At 37.4% G+C, this 18,557-nt stretch overlaps 1 protein-coding gene across 1 annotated transcript; it reads left to right on the top strand.

Annotated features, from left to right (window-relative positions):
* Positions 1–12,110: 12,110 nt before the first annotated feature.
* LOC112741012 (uncharacterized) lies at positions 12,111–18,507 on the top strand. The gene is made up of 6 exons (XM_025789802.3): positions 12,111–12,600; positions 13,990–14,037; positions 14,170–14,276; positions 16,633–16,667; positions 17,502–17,593; positions 18,216–18,507. The coding sequence occupies exons 2-5, from the start codon at positions 14,035–14,037 to the stop codon at positions 17,567–17,569; spliced, it is 213 nt and encodes a 70-aa protein (XP_025645587.1). The 5' UTR covers positions 12,111–12,600; positions 13,990–14,034; the 3' UTR covers positions 17,570–17,593; positions 18,216–18,507.
* The last annotated feature ends 50 nt before the right edge of the window (positions 18,508–18,557 follow it).

The following is an 18,557-nucleotide window of genomic DNA, read 5'->3' as shown; positions in this document are numbered from 1 at the left end:
ATTACGCGTACACATAGGCTCGTTCACACACGTATGCGCAAGAGATAGTAGCTACCATATGCGAATGAGGGTTATGCGTGCACGAAAGTCTCATGTTACGCGTACACATGTGATGAGCGGATAATTTATACGCTTTTTGGCATTGTTTTTAGTATGTTTTTAGTATGATCTAGTTAGTTTTTAGTATATTTTTATTAGTTTTTAGTTAAAATTCACTTTTCTGGACTTTACTATGAGTTTGTGTGTTTTTCTGTGATTTCAGGTATTTTCTGGCTGAAATTGAGGGTCCTGAGCAAAAATCTGATTCAGAGACTGAAAAGGACTGCAGATGCTGTTGGATTCTGACCTCCCTGCACTCGAAGTGGATTTTTTGGAGCTACAGAAGCCCAATTGGCGCGCTCTCAACGGCGTTGGAAAGTAGACATCCTGGGCTTTCCAGCAATATATGATAGTCCATACTTTGCCCAAGATTTGATGGCCCAAACCGGCGTGGCAAATCAGCCTCAGAAATTCCAGCGTTAAACGCCGGAACTGGCATAAAACTTGGAGTTAAACGCCCAAACTGGCATAAAAGCTGGCGTTTAACTCCAGAAAAGGTCTCTACACGAAAATGCTTCAATGCTCAGCCCAAGCACACACCAAGTGAGCCCGGAAGTGGATTTTTAAGTCATTTACTCATCTCTGTATACCCTAGGTTACTAGATTACTATTAATAGGATCTTTTGACATTGTATCTGTACCTCATGACACTTTACACGTTTTCTTTGTGTACTTTCCACGGCATGAGTCTCTAAATCCCATGGTTGGGGGTGAGGAGCTCTGCTGTGTCTTGATGGATTAATGCAATTACTACTGTTTCTTATTCAATCATGCTTGCTTCCATTCTAAGATAATACTTGTTCTTAATCCGGATGAATGTGATGATCCGTGACAATCATCATCATTCTCAACTATGAACGTGTGCCTGACAACCACCTCCGTTCTACCTTAGATTAAGTAGTTATCTCTTGGATTCTTTAATCGGAATCTTCGTGGCATAAGCTAGGATTGATGGCGGCATTCAAGAGAATCCGGAAGGTCTAAACCTTGTCTGTGGTATTCTGAGTAGGATTCAATGATTGAATGACTGTGACGAGCTTCAAACTCCTGAAGGCGGGGCGTTAGTGACAGACGCAAAAGAATCACTGGATTCTATTCCGGCCTGATTGAGAACCGACAGATGAATTCCGCGTGCTGTGACAGAGCATATGCAATCGTTTTCACTGAGAGGATGGGAGGTAGCCATTGACAACGGTGAAACCCTACATACAGCTTGCCATGGAAGGAGACTTGCGTGTTTGAAGAAGAAGACAGTAGGAAAGCAGAGATTCAGAAGATGGAGCATCTCCAAACCTCAACCTATTCTCCATTACTGCAAAACAAGTAATCATTTCATGTTCTTTTGTTCTTTTTCACAATCAATCCTGATAATTTCTGATCTCCTGACTAAGATTTACAAGATAACCATAGCTTGCTTCAAGCCGACAATCTCCGTGGGATCGACCCTTGCTCACGCAAGGTATTACTTGGACGACCCAGTGCACTTGCTGGTTAGTTGTGCGGAGTTGCAAAAGTGTGATTGCAATTTCGTGCACCAAGTTTTTGGCGCCGTTGCCGGGGATTGTTGAGTTTGGACAACTGACGGCTTATCTTGTTGCTTAGATTAGGACTATTTTATTTTTGTTGGTTTAGTGTCTTTTAGTTGAGTCTAGTTTCATATTTTAAGTTTGGTGTCAGTTGCATGCTTTTGTTTTTCTTTTAATTTTCGATTTTGCATGTTCTTAGTCCCTTTTTGATTCATAAAAATTCTAAGTTTGGTGTCCTCCTTGTGTTTTTCCTTTAAAATTTTCGAAAAATTAGTGTTTGATTTTCTAAAAATTTTAAGTGTGGTGTCTTTTGTGTTTTTCTCTTTCCTCTTTTTAAAAAAATCAAATCTTTTTCATAAAAAATTTTTCAATCATATCTTTTTTATTGCTGTTTTCAAAATCTTTTTGATCAACTAATTGATTCAGTTCTCAATTTGCTTTGATCTTATTTTCTTTTTGATTTTCGAATTTTCACTTTAATTTCCTTTTATTTTATTTTATTTTTTTTCGTTTAATTCTTCAAAAAAAAAAAACAAAATTTATCTGTTTGCAATCATTATCATTTCCCTTTTGTCCATTATGGACCTAAGTGGGATTGATCAGTCCAAAAGGACTCTGGGGTCATATGCTAACCCCATTACAGCTGCATATGGGAGTAGCATTTGTACACCTCCCATCAAAGCAAGCAGCTTTGAGCTAAATCCTCAACTCATTATCATAGTGCAGCAAAATTGCCAGTATTCCGGTCTTCCACAGGAAGAGCCTACTGAGTTTCTGGCACAGTTCTTACAGATTGCTGACACAGTACATGATAAAGAGGTGGATCAGGATGTCTACAGATTACTACTGTTTCCATTTGCTGTAAAAGATCAAGCTAAAAGGTGGTTGAATAACCAACCTACAGCAAGCATAAAGACATGGAAACAGTTATCAGACAAATTCCTGAATCACTTTTACCCTCCAAAAAGGATGACACAGCTAAGGCTAGACATCCAAGGCTTTAAACAAGAGGATAATGAATCCCTTTATAATGCCTGGGAGAGGTATAGAGGTATGCTAAGAAAATGCCCCTCTGAAATGTTTTCAGAGTGGGTACAGTTAGACATCTTCTACTATGGGCTTACAGAAAAAGCTCAGATGTCTTTAGACCACTCAGCTGGTGGATCTATACACATGAGGAAGACAATTGAAGAAGCTCAAGAGCTTATAGACACTGTTGCTAGAAACCAATATTTGTACTCTAGCAATGAGTTCTCTCCAAAAGAGGAAGTCATGGCAGTAGTCACTGACCCTAGTCCTCAAGAACAAATAATTGAGCTTAATCAACAATTGCTCCTGATGACAGAACAGTTAGCAGACTTTAAAGAGATGCTCCAGGAAACTAAAGTTGCTAACAAGAACATGGAACTGCAGTTGAATCAAGCTAAACAGCAAATATCTAAACAGATAACAGAGGAATGCCAAGCAGTTCAACTGAGGAGTGGGAAGACACTGAATAACACTGCTCAAAAGAGCAAAAAGCCAAATAAGGAACAATTGACAGAGGATAACCAAACCACTGTTCAAAATCCCTCTGAGGACAGTAAGAGCCCGGAGAGGAATACTTGTGGCGTTCAAACGCCAGAGATGGAAGGAAAGCTGGCGTTAAACGCCCATTCCTTGCCCAGTTCTGGCGTTCAAACGCCAGAAAAGGGGGAAAAGTTGGCGTTAAACGCCCATTTTCCAACCAACCCTGGCATTCAAACGCCAATGGGGAATCAGACACCTGTGAGTGCTGATAGTAATCCCTCTAACAAGGCTTCTTCAACCACTTCTGTAAGGAATAAACCTGCAGCAACTAAGGTTGAAGAATATAAAGCCAAGATGCCTTATCCCCAGAGACTCCGCCAAGCGGAACAGGATAAGCAATTTGCCCGCTTTGCAGACTATCTCAGGACTCTTGAAATAAAGATTCCGTTTGCAGAGGCACTTGAGCAAATACCTTCTTATGCTAAGTTCATGAAAGAAATCTTAAGTCATAAGAAGGATTGGAGAGAAACTGAGAAAGTGTTTCTCACTGAAGAATGCAGTGCAGTCATTCTAAAAAGCTTACCAGAAAAGCTTCAAGATCCAGGAAGCTTTATGATACCATGCACATTAGAAGGTGCCTGCACCAAGACAGCACTATGTGATCTTGGAGCAAGCATCAATCTAATACCTGCATCCACTATCAGAAAGCTTGGGTTGACTGGAGAAGTCAAACCAACCCGGATATGCCTCCAACTTGCTGATGGCTCCATTAAATACCCATCAGGCATAATAGAGGATATGATTGTCAAGGTTGGGCCATTCGCCTTTCCCACTGACTTTGTAGTGCTGGAAATGGAGGAGCACAAGAGTGCAACTCTTATTCTAGGAAGACCTTTCCTAGCAACTGGACGGACCCTCATTGACGTCCAAAAAGGGGAATTAACCCTGAGAGTCAATGAGGATGAGTTCAAGTTGAATGTTGTCAAAGCTATGCAGCATCCAGACACATCAAATGACTGCATGAGCACTGATATTATTGACTCTTTGGTGGAAGAGGTCAATATGACTGAAAGTCTTGAATCAGAGCTAGATGACATCTTTAAAGATGTTCTGCCTGATCTGGAGAAACTAAAGGAAATAAAAATTCTGAAAATTCCTCAAGAAAAAGACAAACCTCCTAAACCAGAGCTCAAGCCACTACCACCATCCCTGAAATATGCATTTCTGGGAGAAGGTGACACTTTTCCAGTGATCATAAGCTCTGCTTTAAATCCACAGGAAGAGGAAGCACTAATTCAAGTGCTAAGGACACACAAGACAGCTCTTGGGTGGTCCATAAGAGATCTTAAGGGCATTAGCCCAGCAAGATGCATGCACAAGATCCTATTGGAGGATGATGCTAAGCCAGTGGTTCAACCACAAAGGCGGCTAAATCCAGCCATGAGGGAGGTGGTGCAGAAAGAGGTCACTAAGTTACTAGAGGCTGGGATTATTTATCCTATTTTTGACAGCCCCTGGGTGAGCCCTGTTCACGTTGTCCCCAAGAAGGGAGGCATAACAGTGGTTCATAATGAAAAGAATGAACTGGTTCCTACAAGAACAGTTACAGGGTGGCGTATGTGTATTGACTACAGAAGGCTCAATACAGTCACCAGAAAGGATCATTTTCCTTTACATTCATAGACCAGATGCTAGAAAGACTAGCAGGTCATGAATACTACTGCTTTTTGGACGGCTACTCAGGTTACAACCAAATTGCAGTAGATCCTCAGGACCAAGAGAAAACAGCATTTACATGTCCTTCTGGAGTATTTGCCTACAGAAGGATGCCTTTTGGTCTGTGCAATGCACCTGCAACCTTTTAGAGGTGCATGCTCTCTATCTTCTCAGATATGGTAGAGAAATTTCTGGAAGTCTTCATGGATGACTTTTCAGTATTTGGAGACTCATTCAGCTCCTGCCTTAACCATCTAGCACTTGTTCTGAAAAGATGCCAAGAGACCAACCTAGTTTTAAACTGGGAAAAATGTCACTTTATGGTGACTGAAGGGATTGTCCTTGGGCATAAAATTTCAAACAAGGGAATAGAGGTGGATCAAGCTAAAGTTGAAGTAATTGAAAAATTACCACCACCTACCAATGTTAAGGCAATCAGAAGCTTTCTGGGGCATGCAGGATTCTACAGAAGGTTTATAAAGGATTTTTCAAAAATTGCCAAACCTCTGAGTAATCTGCTAGCTGCTGACACGCCATTTATCTTTGATAAAGAGTGTCTGCAGGCGTTTGAGACTCTGAAAGCTAAGCTGGTCACAGCACCAGTCATCTCTGCACCAGACTGGACATTACCATTTGAACTAATGTGTGATGCCAGTGACCATGCCATTGGTGCAGTATTGGGACAAAGGCATGGTAAGCTTCTGCATGTCATTTATTATGGCAGCCGTATTCTAAATGAGGCACAGAAGAACTACACAACCACAGAAAAGGAGTTACTTGCAGTGGTTTATGCCATTGACAAGTTCAGATCTTATTTAGTAGGATCAAAAGTGATTGTGTACACTGACCATGCTGCTCTTAAATATCTACTCACAAAGCAGGATTCAAAACCCAGGCTCATAAGATGGGTGTTGCTTCTGCAAGAGTTTGATATAGAAATAAGAGACAGAAAAGGGACAGAGAATCAAGTAGCTGATCATCTGTCCCGAATTGAACCAGTAGCTGGGGCGTCCCTCCCTCCTACTGAGATCTCTGAAACCTTTCCGGATGAGCAATTGTTTGCTATTCAGGAAGTTCCATGGCTTGCAGACAGTGCAGACTATAAAGGTTCTCCTTCTGTAACCATGGAGAGGAAGCATGAAGAGCTTCTCTCAAAACAGAGTCAAACAGAGCCCCCACAGTCAAACTCTAAGTTTGGTGTTGGGAGGCCACAACCAAACTCTAAGTTTGGTGTTGGGAGGTTCCAACTTTGCTCTGAGCCTTCGTGAGGCTCCATGAGGGCCCACTGTCAAGCTACTGACACTAAAGAAGTGCTTGTTGGGAGGCAACCCAATGTTATATTTTATCTAATTTCCTTTGTTATTTTATGTTTTCTATAGGTTGATGATCATGAGAAGTCACAAAATCAATTGAAAAGGCAAAAACAGAAAGAAAAATAGAAAGAAAAACAGCACACCCTGGAGGAGAACTTGCTGGCGTTTAAACGCCAGTGAGGCTAGCAGATGGGCGTTTAACGCCCAGTCTGGCACCATTCTGGGCGTTTAACGCCAGAAAGGGGCACCAGACTGGCGTTAAACGCCAGGAATGGGCACCAAGCTGGCGTTAAACGCCAGAAATGGGCACCAGCCCGGCGTTTAACGCCAGAATTGGCTCAAAACACATTTTTGCATGCCACTTGGTGCAGGGATGACTTTTCCTTGACACCTCAGGATCTGTGGACCCCACAGGATCCCCATCTACCCCACCACTCTCTTTCTTCTTTCTTCTTTTGCTCGAGGACGAGCAAACCTTCTAAGTTTGGTGTGGTAAAAGCGTTGCTTTTTGTTTCTCCATAACCATTTATGGCACCTAAGGCCGGAGAAACCTCTAGAAGGAGGAAGGGGAAGGCAAAAGCTTCCACCTCCGAGCCATGGGAGATGGAGAGATTCATCTCAAGGGATGCACTTTCCTCCACAAAACTATTGGGAGCAAATCAACACCTCCCTAGGAGAATTGAGTTCCAACATGGGACAACTAAGGGTGGAGCACCAAAGACATTCCATCCTCCTCCATGAAATTAAAGAAGATCAAAGAATCATGAGAGAGGAGCAACAAAGGCAAGGAAGAAACATTGAGGAGCTCAAGCACTCCATAAGATCTTCAAGAGGAAGAACAAGCCGCCATCACTAAGGTGGACCCGTTCTTTAATCTCCTTGTTCTTTATTTTCTGTTTTTCGATTTTTTATGCTTATGTTTATCTATGTTTGTGTCTTATTACATGATCATTAGTATCTTAGTATCTATGCCTTAAAGCTATGAATGTCCTATGAATCCATCACCTCTCTTAAATGAAAAATGCTTTAATCACAAAAGAACAAGAAGTACAGGATTTCGAAATTTATCCTTGAAACTAGTTGAATTAGTTTGATGTGGTGACAATAATTTTTGTTTTTCCGAATGAATGCCTGAACAGTGCATATGTCTCTTGAATTTGTTGTTTTGAGAATGTTAGAAATTGTTGGCTCTTGAAAGAATAAGAGAAAAGGAGAACTGTTATTGAGGATCTGAAAAATCATCAGAATGATTCTTGAAGCAAGAAAAAGCAGTGAATATAAAAAAAAATTTCGAAAAAAAAAGAGAGGAGAAAAAAAAAGAAAAAGAAAGAAATAAAGTTGTGATCCAAGGCAAATAGAGTGTGCTTAAGAACCCTGGACACCTCTAATTGGGGACTCTAGCAAAGCTGAGTCACAATCTCAAAAGGTTCACCCAATTATGTGTCTGTGGCATGTATGTATCCGGTGGTAATATTGGAAGACAGAGTGCTTTGGGCCACAGCCAAGACTCATACACTAGCTATGTTCAAGAATCATTATACCTAACTAGGAGAATCAATAACATTATCTGAGTTCTGAGTTCTTATAGATGCCAATCATTCTGAACTTCAAAGGATAGAGTGAGGTGCCAAAACTGTTCGGAGGCAAAAAGCTACTAGTCCCGCTCATCTAATTGGAGCTATGTTTCCTTGATATTTTGGAGTCTATAGTATATTCTCTTCTTTTTATCCTATTTTGATTTTCAGTTGCTTGGGGACAAGCAACAATTTAAGTTTGGTGTTGTGATGAGCGGATAATTTATACGCTTTTTGGCATTGTTTTTAGTATGTTTTTAGTATGATCTAGTTAGTTTTTAGTATATTTTTATTAGTTTTTAGTTAAAATTCACTTTTCTGGACTTTACTATGAGTTTGTGTGTTTTTCTGTGATTTCAGGTATTTTCTGGCTGAAATTGAGGGTCCTGAGCAAAAATCTGATTCAGAGACTGAAAAGGACTGCAGATGCTGTTGGATTCTGACCTCCCTGCACTCGAAGTGGATTTTTTGGAGCTACAGAAACCCAATTGGCGCGCTCTTAACGGCGTTGGAAAGTAGACATCCTGGGCTTTCCAGCAATATATGATAGTCCATACTTTGCCAAAGATTTGATGGCCCAAACCGGCGTGACAAATCAGCCTCAGAAATTCCAGCGTTAAACGCCGGAACTGGCATAAAACTTGAAGTTAAACGCCCAAACTGGCATAAAAGCTGGCGTTTAACTCCAGAAAATGTCTCTACACGAAAATGCTTCAATGCTCAGCCCAAGCACACACCAAGTGGGCCCGGAAGTGGATTTTTAAGTCATTTACTCATCTCTGTATACCCTAGGTTACTAGTTTACTATTAATAGGATCTTTTGACATTGTATCTGTACCTCATGACACTTTACACGTTTTCTTTGTGTACTTTCCACGGCATGAGTCTCTAAATCCCATGGTTGGGGGTGAGGAGCTCTGCTGTGTCTTGATGGATTAATGCAATTACTACTGTTTCTTATTCAATCATGCTTGGTTCCATTCTAAGATAATACTTGTTCTTAATCCGGATGAATGTGATGATCCGTGACAATCATCATCATTCTCAACTATGAACGTGTGCCTGACAACCACCTCCGTTCTACCTTAGATTAAGTAGTTATCTCTTGGATTCTTTAATCGGAATCTTCGTGGCATAAGCTAGGATTGATGGCGGCATTCAAGAGAATCCGGAAGGTCTAAACCTTGTCTGTGGTATTCTGAGTAGGATTCAATGATTGAATGACTGTGACGAGCTTCAAACTCCTGAAGGCGGGGCGTTAGTGACAGACGCAAAAGAATCACTGGATTCTATTCCGGCCTGATTGAGAACCGACAGATGAATTCCGCGTGCTGTGACAGAGCATATGCAATCGTTTTCACTGAGAGGATGGGAGGTAGCCATTGACAACGGTGAAACCCTACATACAGCTTGCCATGGAAGGAGACTTGCGTGTTTGAAGAAGAAGACAGTAGGAAAGCAGAGATTCAGAAGATGGAGCATCTCCAAACCTCAACCTATTCTCCATTACTGCAAAACAAGTAATCATTTCATGTTCTTTTGTTCTTTTTCACAATCAATCCTGATAATTTCTGATCTCCTGACTAAGATTTACAAGATAACCATAGCTTGCTTCAAGCCGACAATCTCCGTGGGATCGACCCTTGTTCACGCAAGGTATTACTTGGACGACCCAGTGCACTTGCTGGTTAGTTGTGCGGAGTTGCAAAAGTGTGATTGCAATTTCGTGCACCAACATAGGAGTACATTTTTCCAAAAAAATTTACCAAGTCTGAAATTTGCAGATTTGGCATTTTAAATCCTAAACTTCCGATGCGCATAACTTTTTTCGTTTTAAATTATTTTTCTTCTGTTCTTTAAACGGCAGAAATTTCACGGACCCAACTTTCATACGAAATAAGTTTGGAATCATTTGGAGGTCCGGAAGCCAAGTTATGGGTCGCCGAAATTCGGCCAAAAACCAAATTTCACAAAAACCTCAAAACCTCATTTTCTCTTTAAAACTCTTTCCAACCCAACTTATCATACCTATAATCATCAATATAACACACTTTTGACAATATCACAATAATCTCTACAATCCTACCATTTCTCAATTCAATAACATCTCACTTCAACCTAAACTTCACAAGTTTATCAACAAACATCAACATACCAACCTATATATACATATTGCCATGATCACAAGTTCTTCAAACATCATCACATCATCATTCATCATTCCAATACCAACAAAACCAAGTGAACACCACACATGCTCAAACCATATCATTATTACTAAACATCCAATACACATAATTATTTCAGCTTATCCTATGGTTTTCTAGCCTAAGTTTTCACACGACATTATATATTATATATGCGAAACCTAAATCATACCTTGACCGATTTTCACGTACTAACCAAGGCAACCCACTTAGGCAAAAAGGGCAAGACTTCAATCACCAATATTCAACTCTAACTCCACCAAGCTCTCAAATCAAGCTTCCAATGATTCTAAGGATCTCCATATCATGCATTCATACACCTAACACATATATATACATACATATACCCAACAATTCAATATCCAACATAATCTAAACAAGAAATAGCTAGGGTTTAGGATTCTCACCTTGCCAACGGACTAAACGAACCAAATCCATCAAGCTCCACAAGCTAAATTGAACTTAGAGTACCAATTTAAACAAAATCTCAACATGGATTCTCTTTAATATCAAAAATTGAGGAATGGAGAGGCTGGAGTGAAATTGAAGCTTACCTATGAAATTGATCCGATAGAATCGTAGAGTTCGATGGGTGGACGCGTGGCTGCAAACGGTACAGCGATCGGATCTCGGATGAAGAAGTCATGGTGGATTAATGTTGTGGTGAGGGTTTGGAAGCTCTCCTCTCCCCTTGGCTGTTTAGCGTGCTTCTTTGCTGAATGGGGAAGGAGATGAGCTTCTGCCCATTTAAGTGATGGGTCCAGTTGGGTCTACGGGTTCGATTTGGGCTCGGTTCGATCCGTTCGGTCTAATTTCAGGTCAAATTCTTTAAAATTAGTATCAAAATTCTCGTTTTAAGGAGCTCTATCCTATTTTAATATAAGCTTTTCATTTCTAATTTTCCTTGTTAAAATTCAATTTATTGACTAATTATTTATTAATTTTAGTGGAGTTTACATATAACGTTATTCAATAATAAATTTTTTTTATATGATTTTGGTGCAAAATAAAATTTTAATCGAGTGAAGGGTATGCATGAGAATTTTTTTAATTTCTATTTAATTAAAATTATTATTTATTTGAATTAAAATAAAAATATAATTTTAAGAGAGTGATGAGTATGTTCAAGAAATTTATAATATTTTTTAATAAAACAGTTTATGTATTGATTTTGGAGTAAATTTTAATTTAATCGAATGAGAGAATGGATTAAAAATTTTTATTTTTCTTTAATAAAAACTAATCTTTAGATAAATTTTGGTCAAAATATAATTTTAAAAGAGTGTTAGTTGTCATTTAAAATATTTATAATATTTTTTTAATAAAAATTATTTTTTATGTTTATTTTGTGTAAAATATGAGCTCAATAAGAGAATGAAAAAAGTTAAAAATCTTTTAATTTTTACTTTAATAAAAATTATTTTTTATATGATTTTTGATCAAAATATAATTTTAGAAAAGTAATCTCATTTAAAAAATTTATAATTTTATGTTTTAATCAAGAATTACTTTTTTAAAATTATGATACAAAATATCACTTTAATCGGGATAAACCATTATTTTGTAACGAACATAGTTATAAAAACTGGATCAATGTGTTTGTTTATAGAGATAGGACACAAGGACATAAACACAGAGACACAAAATTGTGTTTGACAGAGAAGACATGGACAAAGACAATGTGTTTGAAGACACTAAATTAATGTATTTTGTGTCCATCCTGACAGGAAGGACATAGAGACACTAATAGAGGACACAACTTATTTTTCATTTTTTCTTTTATTATTCTTGTTAATTTTTTCTAATTATATTTTTTATTATTATATTTTTCATCTCAAATTTTTTGAATGAAAAAAAAAATGAGAATAAATTGAATTTTCATAATTTGTTATAATTTATCACCAAACAGAATACAAGAACCAAAATTTTGTGTTGTCCCATCCTATTCTCAATGTCTTGTCCTGTCTTGTTCTCAGAAACAAATGTAGCTGAATCAGCCATGGGATCGGCCCGGCTAGTTCAAAAGACCGGATAAGGCATGGAACCGGTGAAAATTGGTTTGATCTGGCAGATTTTAGTAAAAACCGGTGAACCTGCCGGTTTTAGAAATCCGAACCGGTTCAGAATTTAAAAAAAAAAAACCCTAGGCCTATCACTAACTGCCCCATCCTCCCAGTTCTCACTCACTCCCACACACAGAAAGCACAGCCACCCCCCCCTCTCTCTCTCTTCTCTTTCCCCCAGCTCTCTCTCTCTCACCTCGGTTCACCGCCACCGCACGCTCGCTTCCGTGCCGCGCCTCTCGCCGGATCCACTGCATCGTGTGCTCGCGAGTCGCGTCTCCTCCGGATCTACCGCATCCTGTGCTCTCGCCGGATCCATCGCACGCTCGCGTCTCCTCCGCTCGTCGTCCCTCGCCTGCTCCTCGGCAGTGGTCTTGCTCCCTCTACCTCGTATTCTGCTCGTCCTCCATCACTGCACCCAACGCCGGGTGTGGTCCACTGCTCGCGTCTTGCCTCGCTTCCTGCAGCCGTGCTTCCTGGTGAATGCTCGCGTCTCGCCGCGCCGCTCCTCCGTCCCTCCCTCGCCTCTCTTCCGCGGGTGTTGCTGCCTGCACTGCACTGCTTGATTCTGCCGCCGCGACAACAGTCAACATGTAATCTCTTTTTTTTTTCAGTTATTCTAATATTCTATATTAAGTTTTAATAGTTGATTCATTGATGTTATTTCTGTTAATTTTATTGTTGTTTGATTTATGAATCTGATTAGATATGACAAAGGTTGAACTTGAAACGTTGAAATGGTTGAAATGTTATTGTTGTTAATTTTATTGCTGAATTGGTTTATATATTGGGTTTGCTGACTATGAATATGCAGTGATTTGTTGAGTGTTGAACTGGTTTATGAATTATTTTGATGACTATGAATGATTTCTTTGATTGTTGAATTGGTTTATGAATTGGTTTTGTTGACTGAATATGCAGTGATTTTCTGATTGTTGAATTGGTTTATGAATTATTTTGATGATTATGAATGATTTCATTGATTGTTGAATTGGTTTATGAATTGGTTTTGCTGACTATGAATATGCAGTGATTTGCTGAGCGTTGAATTGGTTTATGAATTATTTTGATGATTATGAATGATTTCGTCGATTGTTAAATTGGTTTATGAATTAGTTTTGCTGACTATGAATATGCAGTGTTTTGTTGAGTGTTGAATTGGTTTATGAATTATTTTTCTGATTATGAATGATTTCGTTGAGTGTTGAATTGGTTTGAATTAGTTTTGCTGACTATGAATATGCATTGATTTGCTGAGTGTTGAATTGGTTTATGAATTATGTTGCTGATTATGAATGATTTCGTTGATTGTTGAGTTTATGAATTGGTTTTGCTGACTATGAATATGCAGTGATTTTGCTGATTATGAATGATTTTGTTGATTGTTGAATTGGTTTTGTTGATTATGAATACGAAGTGATTTTGTTGAGTGTTGATTGTTGCTGATGGAATGATGTTGAATTTTTTTAGATGCTCCGACTTTGAAATTATTCATTGGATATAGTTTATGGATTGTTATTCTTATTTTATCAAATTAAGATATTATTGTAGTAATGATTAGTTTTATGTCTATTTTCGTATTAGTTATTTTTAGAATGAGACTCGATTGTTGTTAAAATCTTTGTGAAGATATGCATACCAAATTTTAAGTTTTTTACTATTTTATATTTTTATTTAAATAAGACCGAGTCAACCGGTTGAACCCGTGACCCACCAGTTGAACCAGTGACACAATGACCCAGTGACTGACCGGTTCGATCACCGGTTCGGTTTTGACAACTATGCGTTATTTGCTTCAATTTTGGTAACCCACCCCAATTTTCTTATTTGCTTGTTCGTATTCTCTCTTTTCCTCCTCCCTTTCAAGATCTATGCCACCTCATCGATAAATAAAAGCATTCAATAGATCAGATCTATTCTTGAGTTATGATTTACTCAATTATTACTTGTATGATTCACATCTTACTATGTTTTTGTTACAGTTGGTGTAAGAAAAAGTGAAGAATAGTGAATTCTAACGTGTGAAGATGGTAAGGGATCTTCAATTCTGATTCTTGAATGAGTTTTTTTTCCGTTATTATTTTAATTTTAATTTTAATTTTATCTACCGAGTGCAAATGCTTTTTTGGTTTTTGACATCCATTTTACACATTTGTTTTCAGTCTGCGCTATTCAATTTCCATTCGTTCCTTACTGTGATACTACTTGGAATATGTGCCTGCACTTACTTTAAGATGCAGTTTCCAGCAGTCCTTGAACAAAGAACTGGGTATGTATTTGCATCTATATACATACATACATATATACATAGATACGTTTCTATATATATTACTGTTCGTTCATACATTTTACCTTTCATTGTTGCTTTTTGTTGATCCAGGATTTAGTAAGAAGTGATAGTGATAGGTAATAGATATAGAATAGATTGCACTACTGTAGTGTTTATGGAGATGTTGAACACTTGAACTGTTGATTATCCATTATGGCTTCATCTAAGTACATATGCTTTCATTATGAATGTTGCTTTTTGGTGTGTTGTTGTGAGGATATAGTATTCACTTTAGGGTTAGGATATTAATCTATGTTTCTTGGAGCAATTCAATTTGCCCACATGTTAGATGACTAGCTTTTACTTATTACTAAAATGGCATATGTGATACTCTCTTGATTTTCAGATGGAGGAGAATAGAGGAATAGGGAAGCTTTAGTTCAGCCATGAAAATTTCTATACCATTTTTAGCCTTCAACCAAAAACACCCTTTTTCTAAACCTTTATCAGTTTACCTTGTTTGGGAGCTTATCTAAACATCTAAACATGGAAAACAGTTGGGGATAATAGTTCCTTGTCCTCAATGTACTCCCTAGTCTTCCTAATGTTATTTTTATCGAAAATTTTAGAGTTCTCTTAATCATCATAGTTATTAATCTTGAATACTAAAACAGAGCAGCTGAACCTTAATATGCTTCAATAGGATACAGGAGAGTGAGATTGTTATCACATTGAAGAGTAAGGCACAAGATGCAAACATTTATAAATAACACACAATCATCATCAATCTGATGCAAATTTAACAAGTCACTACAACAGAAGTCCTGTAGCATAAGTGAGTAAACAAATTACAGAACCAAAGCATAGTTATGTTTAGGTCTCTAGGACTTAAAGTAACTTATGTTTTAAAACCCTAAACATGGTCATTGGTTGGAATAATTGTCTTCAATATACTACACGTAATTTTCCATGTTAATTTCACCACTAATAGACTTGTTAATCTCTTCCTTCACTTACATTTCTACATCATTGGCTTATTCCTCCTTTACATATTATATAGGTTCTGTCCCTATGATCTAGAAAGACTTGAACTAGTTTTCTTCTTCACTTTGCTTGCTGCCTCACGTTTTTTATAGGTGAACCAGTCCCAACCACATCAACCCTAAGTCAGAGTATCATTATGAAAAATCAAAACATCTCTAGCACATTCTCCATTTCCATGGGATTGGATCCTCTCATGTTAAATTTTCGAATGATCTTATTTCTTTTTCATCGTTATTTCTTTCAGAAAAAAAAACACCCAATTTGGTCCTCAAGGAATTCTAAATCGGACGCTTTGGTCCCCGATATTTATTCACTATAAGTCCTCAAGAATTACTCCCGCCAGACAAATTGGTCCTTTCGTCATTTTGAAGGGGGACTAGGGACCTATTTGTCCAACACATTGAAAATTTGATGGAAAGTGACCAAGGGACCAATCTATCCGACAAGAGTAACTCTCAAGGACTTTTGGTGAACAAAAATTTGTTGGGGACCAAAGTGTCCGATCTGAAAATTTGACGGCCAATTTGGGTATTTACTCTTTCTTTTATGTCATTCTTGTCTGGGTCCCATTTTTAAAATCAATGCCGAGTAATCTCACATGATAATGACTTGTGAACATCTAACATTTGGACAATCTGTTCCCTTATCTTGATTCTTGACTCATTTATCCTACCAAATACTCTTTGCTTTGTTAAATGTTATTTTGATATACTTAACTAAATCCAAGTCGTACAAATTTGGTTGCTAAATCTTTTTAGAGGGCGATTTTGATCTAAAAAACCTTTGAAGAAACAGAAGCAGAATCGGAAGGGTTAAAAAAAAAAAAAACTATACAATCCATAGGAAACAGGGGTCTTGGATTTTTAGTCTGCATAGTGCAGTAGTGGCTGTTATATGGTGTGACTTTTGGTTGTGATTGAAACATGTGTCGATACACCTTTAGCATCATAGCTTCCCCATAGATGGTGTGCGCATGACTGCACCATTATTTTCTGTTATTGAATAGAGTCCCTAATTTTAACGATGTTAAACATTGAATCAAGGGAAAGCATTTCACTGTATATGCTTCTATTATCTGCATTTACCCTTTCTCTTTCTACAAATGTTTGATAATGTTCAGTTATTCACATGTGAATTTACATGTTTCGTCAATCACAATTCTTTTTGGAACCTTCATCTAGTTATATTATGTTTTGATTCTTTGAATCATTGGATATATCTTTTGGATTTTGCAAATGTGTTTGCTTTCTTCATAGCATATGTTTAGATCTTGCTGAACAAGTGACACTAATGACAAGTTCTTTTGTGACAGGTTTCGTGGGTTCTTCTGGAAGGCAGCAAGAATAGGTAACAATCTCCTATTTGATTTACTATTGTGTGAAGTTTCATTTTAATTTTTCATATGCGCTTTCAAATATCTAGTTGTTTTCTTTGTTTATGCTATGGAAATGACTGGAGCAGAAAGAAGGGTAGGGAAGAAGAAGCCATATCTGCATTTGGGTTACCATGGATTTGTATTTTATGTTTCCCTTTGGTTCTGTAAAAAAAAATTTTCTTTTTTTTTTTCTTTGCTCCATGTGATTGATGCTCTAAAGATTTCTCCATTTGTCAATTTATCATGTACTGCCATTTTTTTAATCAATCAGTTTGTTAACCCTAGTACAATCCTGACTTATCAAACCATAGTTAGTTGTACTTGCACCTTCTTACCTTTAAACAAGAAGGATATGGACTCTTCGTGAGTGTTTATGCCTTACCTTTCTTGGTTGAAAATCTAGGGATATAATAATTCATTATGATTTTATGATGGATCCAAATAGAGAAGGTTTGGATTTTAGTTGTAATCTCATTTTATTTCTGTGCCAATATTCATCTTTTACAACCTCAACCACTTCTATATATATTTATGTATCGTTTCTATAAATCCTAACTATTTTGGAGCATTCGTCCTTCAAAATGCATTTTAATGTCCTGTGATCTTCACAAGGCTAAATTATGGTGGAATCCTTGAGTCCTAGCTTTACCATTGTGGGGATGTATTGAGGAATATATTTTTATGTTAGATATTTATTTTGCCCAGAAAGCTCTAAAATGAAATGCTACAAAGTAAGTGAGCATAAAAAATATATTTGATTGGATGATAATCAGTGATTTTATCTTCTTGAGTTGTTGCTGAAACAGGGGAGCGATTAAGCCCGTGGGTATCCGTAGGTTGCTTTATGATGGGTGTTTCAATAATCTTCTTCTGAGCTACATTGTACCTCTAGTGAGTGGTAGGTTTTCTCTTCTAAACATACAAATATTGGTAGTCATGAAATTGATATTATTGCTTAATGTGTAATTTTATTCCCCATAAAATAGTTTTTAAGAGTTCCCTAAACCACATAGTGACTTGTAAGGCTGTGTTGTTTTCTGTATAATAATGTTCATAATTCGACTGCTGTAATCTTTTTGTAACTCTGATTGGCGTATTCCCTAACAAATGTTAATTGTTGAATGTTTAACCTGTTAAAGAACTTGAATCTTAATCTGATGGATGTTGACTTGGTGATTGTTGATATTTTACCATTATCTTTATATATAGCTTTTCAAGAACACCCTTATGTATTGTAGACTTTTGCTTGCTGTTTTAGGGAAATTATAGATTTATGTTAAAATTACATGTTTTGAATTTTTCCTTCTTCCATGCCTTCACACCCTCCTGTCATATAAATGTTATTGATCATGTTAGCATTTATGTGACTGTGTGTGTGTGTGTGTGGATCATGGGGTTGATGTTGAGGAGAAGCAGACACAATAGACATAATTTAGTTTATTAATAGAATGTAGCATAATATTGTGTATCGGTTCTTTTATTAAGTTGAATATTTCTAATAATATTTCATGAATTTGCAGGGTCATCCATTCTATGCTCTAGTGCTGTTCTATATGCTGAATGATTTGCAGGACCTGGACTTAGTTTGTACTTGCATATTTTTACGTGAGAGCCCTATGAACTTGTTCCTTGTTTCAAGCTCATTTATTAATTTACCCGATTCATTTATTAATGTGTCTATTTTCTCCAGAGGCATACATTTATCATTGTGGAATGTGCATTTTATTTTTCTCCTAAACCTACTTGAACTTCCCCCACTGGTATTTTATAAATTTCGATATGTGGAAAACTAAGCCAACAATGTTTCAATTACTCTTTCCTTCTGATAATATCCGTGGTTTTAGTAATTTGGTTCATTTTGC

The sequence above is a fragment of the Arachis hypogaea genome, chromosome 2 (genome assembly GCF_003086295.3).
Source record: "Arachis hypogaea cultivar Tifrunner chromosome 2, arahy.Tifrunner.gnm2.J5K5, whole genome shotgun sequence".
Classification (NCBI taxonomy): domain Eukaryota; kingdom Viridiplantae; phylum Streptophyta; class Magnoliopsida; order Fabales; family Fabaceae; genus Arachis; species Arachis hypogaea.
The sequence above is the reverse complement of the archived record's forward strand: the minus strand, read 5'-3'. Positions and strand labels throughout refer to the sequence as shown.

Bases quoted from the DNA above. Each gene is read 5' to 3' on its own strand.
- LOC112741012 (XM_025789802.3), top strand. The intron at 14,277-16,632 runs GTATGTATTTGC...CTTTTGTGACAG, and splicing joins GTCCTTGAACAAAGAACTGG to GTTTCGTGGGTTCTTCTGGA. The intron at 16,668-17,501 runs GTAACAATCTCC...TTGCTGAAACAG, and splicing joins CTGGAAGGCAGCAAGAATAG to GGGAGCGATTAAGCCCGTGG.